General features: G+C 32.8%; 1 protein-coding gene across 3 annotated transcripts; it reads right to left on the minus strand.

Moving 5' to 3' along the window:
- Positions 1 to 4917: 4917 nt before the first annotated feature.
- On the minus strand, positions 4918 to 6063 carry LOC110018312 (zinc finger protein CONSTANS-LIKE 5-like). Of its 3 annotated transcripts, none has more exons than XM_020715593.1 (2): positions 5481 to 6063; positions 4918 to 5405 (listed from the first exon to the last, which is right to left on the minus strand). In XM_020715593.1, the coding sequence occupies exons 1-2, from the start codon at positions 5931 to 5933 to the stop codon at positions 5100 to 5102; spliced, it is 759 nt and encodes a 252-aa protein (XP_020571252.1). In that variant the 5' UTR covers positions 5934 to 6063; the 3' UTR covers positions 4918 to 5099. The 3 variants fall into 3 exon arrangements, with proteins under 3 accessions (XP_020571252.1, XP_020571251.1, XP_020571250.1); XM_020715592.1 differs by having other exon boundaries at positions 4918 to 5369; positions 5484 to 6005; XM_020715591.1 differs by having other exon boundaries at positions 4918 to 5364; positions 5479 to 6005.
- Positions 6064 to 6301: the final 238 nt, after the last annotated feature.

The following is a 6301-nucleotide window of genomic DNA, read 5'->3' on the forward strand; positions in this document are numbered from 1 at the left end:
TTCACGATCATGTAGACTTAGGGTCATAGTAGCTGTGGATGACGGGTCTATGGGACCTCGATATGGTACCTCGACCCAGTTGCCTCTACCTTTTAGGTTCACTCTACCTCTCTTTCGTTGAGCCCCTTTGAGCCCTAGCAATCTTTGACTTCATTGATATCACCTTGATGATCCGACCTTGATGATCCGATGTCGATGAGCTACCGCCCATTTAAGATACAACGATTGTCCTCTGCCCTTTGGTTCGGACGTGCTTTGACGTGTTGGGATATCCCCGTCAATATGATTTAGGTTATTATGTGGGCCCTGTATGCCGATGAGCCGCTACCCATTTAGGATGTGAGAGACTCACTCTCTGCCCCCTGGCTTAGCGCGAGCTTTAAAGCATCGAAACTGTTCGCACGCAGAATAACCTTCCTTTGAGTACCTATTGCCCTAGGTTTATGATAATCCAAGCGAAACTCCTTTTATCGAGAGTATTCTTAGGTACCTCCTAAGAAGTAATTAACCAAGTGAGAAACGTCCCCTTGGGAGTGCTCTTGACTCCAGAACAGACACATACACCTGACTCTCTGGTTTTTGGTATTTTACGTAGGCATTCTCTCACGAATATTGGTTTAAGGTGCTTTCGCCCTATCTTGTTTGAGAGGACATTCTTAACATATCATTGTGAGGTTTACCGCACGTAGGCTCTTCACGTTTTGTGTTTTCTCTTATTTGTTGCTTTATCGTATGTCCCTCCTTTTCGGTTCTTCGGTTCTTCTCTTCTTCGTTCCTCTTTTCTTCATGTCATTCATATGACCCAAAAGAGAGACTTATTCAGAAAAGAGAAGTATATGACGATTGACAAGCTGACGATTCCTTTTAAAATAAAAAAGAGAAAAATGAATGAAAACATATGCATCGACTTAATTTGATGTACCAACATCTTATAACTTCTAAAGATTGCACCCATTTACACACTTTTCATTACTAATTTAATGTGACAATATTTAGCATTCAAATTAAAAATAAAAAAAATAGCATTAATTTCTTAATGCTTCAAATATGTTTTTTATAGTACTCTTTGAAATCTATTCTTGCTTCTAAGTTGTATTACAATATCAAATAGATATTTAGCAAGATTTATATATACACCACATCTAGATTGTTTCATATTAAGTTTATCATCTAGTAAGTTAGATCTTAAAAAATATTATTCTCAGCACAGTTTAGATTAATAATATAATGTGAGAGACATATATTTGATAATAAAAGCAAGATAATTATCTTGGTATCATATTAATCATCCATCATAGTGCTCTTCAAGGTAAATGTTAGAATTTATTAATTTAATTATTAAATAAGCATCTTGCTTTTCATAATGCATAATAAATGAATGAGGATATATGATGATAATTAAACCATAATTTTTGACTATATTTTAATATAAATACTTTTCTTAATTTAGTGAATGAAAATCAAGTTAATTTCCTTATAATGTTTTGCTTGATAACATATCATATTTTTTGAAATCACTAATTATTTGCATAAGCACCACTTTTATGGAAAAAAAAATCTTTGTTAAAATATGATATATGTAATTAAATTATCATCTTATTAAGTTTTGAACTCTTTATCAATAACAGTAAGAATATATTTATTTTTCCTTTTGGATTGTACGACCTAGAAAATTGAGTATGAACAATATGTAAGGGGTAGTTATTTGCATCCTTAAAGGTAGATTATTAAGTGCAATTTTGAATAACAAATATGAGTAAGGTGAACAGTCCTAATTATTCTATGGTATGAAACTATTTATACATAACCAAAAATGTTATTTCATAGGTTAGATGTGAAATGAGGTTATCTGTGTTTGAAGTACTTGCATGTTTTAGCATATGATTGATGATTAAAAAGATTTGGTTTAATTGCTATTTTGTGATGTTATCTCATTGTATAAATAGAGCATTATTACACATAAATAATTTATAAACACAAAATTAAAGAAAACTAAAATAACTACTTTTATGATATATGCTTCAGCTTACATTAACTTAATTATATGGTTTAATTTTAAGTGGCCTACAATGTTTACATTCAACATGCATGGCATCAACTATTAATATAACAGACAAACATCAACATAATAAGTTATTTTTTATGCATTGAAAACTAGCCAAAAACTTAATATTTTTTTTCAAGTAAGGATTTCTAACAGTCAATTATCCAATAAAGTTGTTTTTTATCAACCTCCCAATTCGGATGAAGTATTATAAGTGTAGATTAAACTCAATAATAAATTTAAGCATTCATACAGTAAATAGTAATTTTAAGTGATTGGTGTAGCCATCCCATAAGGGTTATTGTGCTAAAAAAAAATAATCCATAAATTTTATAAAGATCTTTATTAAGAGGCTCTTTTGCAGCTTCTATAAAGTGTGGGTCATCAATATCAAATTTCATTAACTTGTACCTTCAAGTTTATTTATATTTAACAGTGCAAAGTAAAATTGTTGAAGAGCCATTGTGTAAGTTCATAAGTGGCTTGTACTCAATATGGGAAGATCGAATCCAATAATTGAGTTAAAATCTTCTCCCATCTAAATCACCCTAGCATCATCTTGTGTCACATAAACTTGATTTTCATGTTACCATGTGGATATCTAAATTCTTTCTCAAAATGTTAAAGATATTTACAAAGCTACATACACAAAATGTTCAACTCTACTCAATAATTTATCCACTAATCCTTTTTACCAATGTAGTGTAATCCGTTATTAACTCTATTCAAATATGAAATCATCAATAAATATAACTAGGCTGATACATTCTATCAAGGCAATATTTTGAACATATTATCATCCTACATAAACTATATATTAATTTTTACCAAAATATTTGACAAATTAATTTTATGCTTGATTATGAGGAAATGTCCTATGTATAAAAAGAGAGCCTAACTAAATATGGTAGATCTAATCAAGGTCTACAAAAATAAAAAAGAATGAAGTCCCATTAAAATTGTACGCCTATTACAAAAAAATTAATTTTACCTAGAGAAAGTAAATGTAGAAAACTAAACCTAAAATACATATTAAAAATTAAGTATTAAATATTTGAAATATTCTTTTATTTTAGAAAAAATATAAATTAGTATGGAGAAAGCAAATAAGACTCGCAACATGACAAAGCAAAAACAAAAGTGGTTACTACTAGAGCATCCACCAGTAAACATTGCACTTGTGTTTGATAGTTTTTTTGGAAAAATATCCTTAAAAAATGCTCCTTTTTACATTTGTGTGGTAAGGTGGATAAATATTTTGGTGAATTCTTGCGATTGAAATCGGTATTAGTAATTGATAATTTTTCGATAATGGTTGGAAAATAAATTGTCTTAATGGACCTCCAAATGCATGATACACATTTATTGTCCTATTTGGTCATTGGAGTAGAGCTTGGTGAGGGAAGGGGTATTTGGCAATGTAGAGAAAAATGTAGGAAGCAAATAAGACTTATAACATGACTAAGCAAAAACAAAAGTGGTTACTAGTAGAACATCCACCAAAAAATATTGCACTTGTGTCTGATAGTTTTTTTGGAAAAATTTCCTTAAGAAATGCTCCTTTTTTACTTTTGTGTGGTAAGATGAATAAATATTTTGGTGAATTCTTGCAATTGAAATCGGTATCAGTAAATGACAATTTTTCGATAATGGTATGAGATTGGAAAATCAATTGTCTTAATTGACTTCCAAATGCATGATACACATTTATTAGCCTATTTGGTCATTGGAGTAGAGCTTGGTGAGGGAGGGGGTTTGGCAATGTAGAGAAAAATGGAGCAAGAAAATAAGACTCATAACATGACAAAACAAAAACAAAAGTGGTTACTAGTGGAGCATCCACCAGAAAACATTGCACTTGTGTCTGATAGTTTTTTTTGGAAAAATATCCTTAAGAGATGCTCCTTTTCACTTTTGTGTGGTAAGGTGGATAAATATTTTGGTGAATTCTTGCGATTGAAATCGACATTAGTAATTGGCAATTTTTCGATAATGGTATGGGATTGGAAAATCAATTGTCTTAATTGACTTCCAAATGCATGATAAAATGTGGTGTTTGGAGTATTTGTAATGCCCAAAAATTTTACGTTTCATCTTTTTTTCTTTAAAACAAATACTAAAAAGGTTAAATGCTATAAATGGAATCCAAGCACTCATATTGCATTCAAATAAATATACTCTACATTGCATGTTATATAATATGAGAAATTTATTAGTAAAATATTGTAATACTTGAATTATTTGAGTATTTTTATTTTTATGCATCTACTTGCTAGGATTATCTGTATTTTAGAATTAATTACATGTAACAATAATGTCAATTGTAAATGTCACCCATAAATTTCTTATATTTATGAAATCAAGCTTACCTCTCATATATGAGATTTCAATTTAAAATTTTACACTAAAATGCCATATAATGTCTAATAAAAGTAGAGGCCAACTTAATATCAAGAGAGAAAAGAAATTTTGGAGTTAATATGCAATATGATATCACATGATACAAAAGCTAATTCTATTTTCAAAAAGCATAGATGTGGGTGGTGAGTATAATCAAATGCTTATGAGAATTTAGATTACATGATTTTTGTAAATCACCTTGATTTTAATGTAAATTAATTAAATTTAACTTTTGGGACATATTTTTTTAATAAATAGTGTAAATAAAGTTTGAAAGAACAATTTTGATTATTGATTGAATAAATAAAAATTGGGGAGTCATCCATTCCTCCCAAGATCTATCTAGCTAACAAATTCCTCTTTCTACAAGCTGTCATAGCACCCAATCCATTTTATAGGTCTTCATCTCTCAAAGTCCTCTCTTCAAAAAACATTGATTCATTCCACTCCTTCAATTAAAGAAATACACTCCACCATTAATTTGTCTCAATTCTTTCATCATAAAATTGATTCTATTGTCACTAAATACCACATCATTATAATTAAACAGAGCTTAAAGCAACAATTGCACATGAGTTCCAAATAAGAGAATACTTAATTACATGAGAAAGATTCCTGAAACACATTACACTTCCTACATATTCCACATACTGAACTAGTAAGAATGAACAACACCAAAGCCCGCTTCCACCATAACATGAGATGCAGCAAACATCTGATCAACTTCAAGTTCTGCATCTGTTCTCTTAACAAACCTGCCCTTAATCCGAGGCCTCGTCTCAGCATACGCCTTCCTCGATGCATATCTGATAACTTTCTGAAACTTTCTCGTCTTCTTCTTCTCCCTGTACCTCAGAACTCTGGCCTCTCTGTCCATGGAACTCAACTGTTGGGGTATTTGAATGGTATCTTCTGCTACCACCGTTGCTTCGATTGATGATAGAGATTCCTGTGTGAAAAACTACAGTTGCAGAATTAGGAAAAAAGCTGTAATCTTTAAAACTAAGGGAAACTCAAATAAGATCAGAAAGCTGACCGTATGGCCAATAGAAGAAGAACAATCAATCCCTTTATTGATTCCTTCATATCCCATCTGAAAACTCTGCAACATCCGCTTATCTTCTTCCTCCCTACCTTCATACTTCTCCCTCCCTTCTTCCTCGCAGCAAGTACTGAACTCCACTAGATCAAAATACTCATCCACCTCACCTCCAAGAAAGAACCCAACTTTCTCCTCCTCCTCTTCTTCTTCTTTTTCTTCTTCTTCTTCGTCCTCTTTCGGCTGAGCAACTGAAATTCCACCTGCGATAAGGCCGCCGGAGGGGATAGGGAGCAAAGGAACGCGGTGGTGGCGGCGAGCGAGTGAGTTGGCAGAGTGGATGGTGGAGTCGCAGTTGATACAGAGATAGGCGGCGTCTGAGCGGCAGTAAAGAGAGGGTGGGAGAGAATGGCAGGAATCGCAGCAGGAACTGAGTTTGGGCTTCGCCATTTTTTTGTGAGGCTGGGGAACGGAGGAGGGAGGGGCGGGTGATAACGGCGGAGAAACAGTTGGTGTTGCTACGTGGCGTGAATTTGGCGGCGCGAAGGGCTGGAGGATTATCTCTGTAATTGGCTCTCGGTGTGCGTGGGGACCCAAGTGGGAAAAATTATTCTGTCCGTTATTATTATTTTATTCTACACATTTGAGAAGAAAATGTGGGTAAGGCTTTAGCATTTTGTAATTTTTTTTTCTATTTAGCTTCTTTATTTTTTCTTGCCGACATTTACTTCTCTTGGGGTCCACATGTCTATTTGTCTCGCTGTGTAACGACGAAAAGAGACTAGGAATCTTATTAAAATCAAAATATAGCAGCAACT

This window comes from Phalaenopsis equestris, unplaced genomic scaffold (assembly GCF_001263595.1).
Source record: "Phalaenopsis equestris unplaced genomic scaffold, ASM126359v1 Scaffold000008, whole genome shotgun sequence".
NCBI lineage: Eukaryota > Viridiplantae > Streptophyta > Magnoliopsida > Asparagales > Orchidaceae > Phalaenopsis > Phalaenopsis equestris.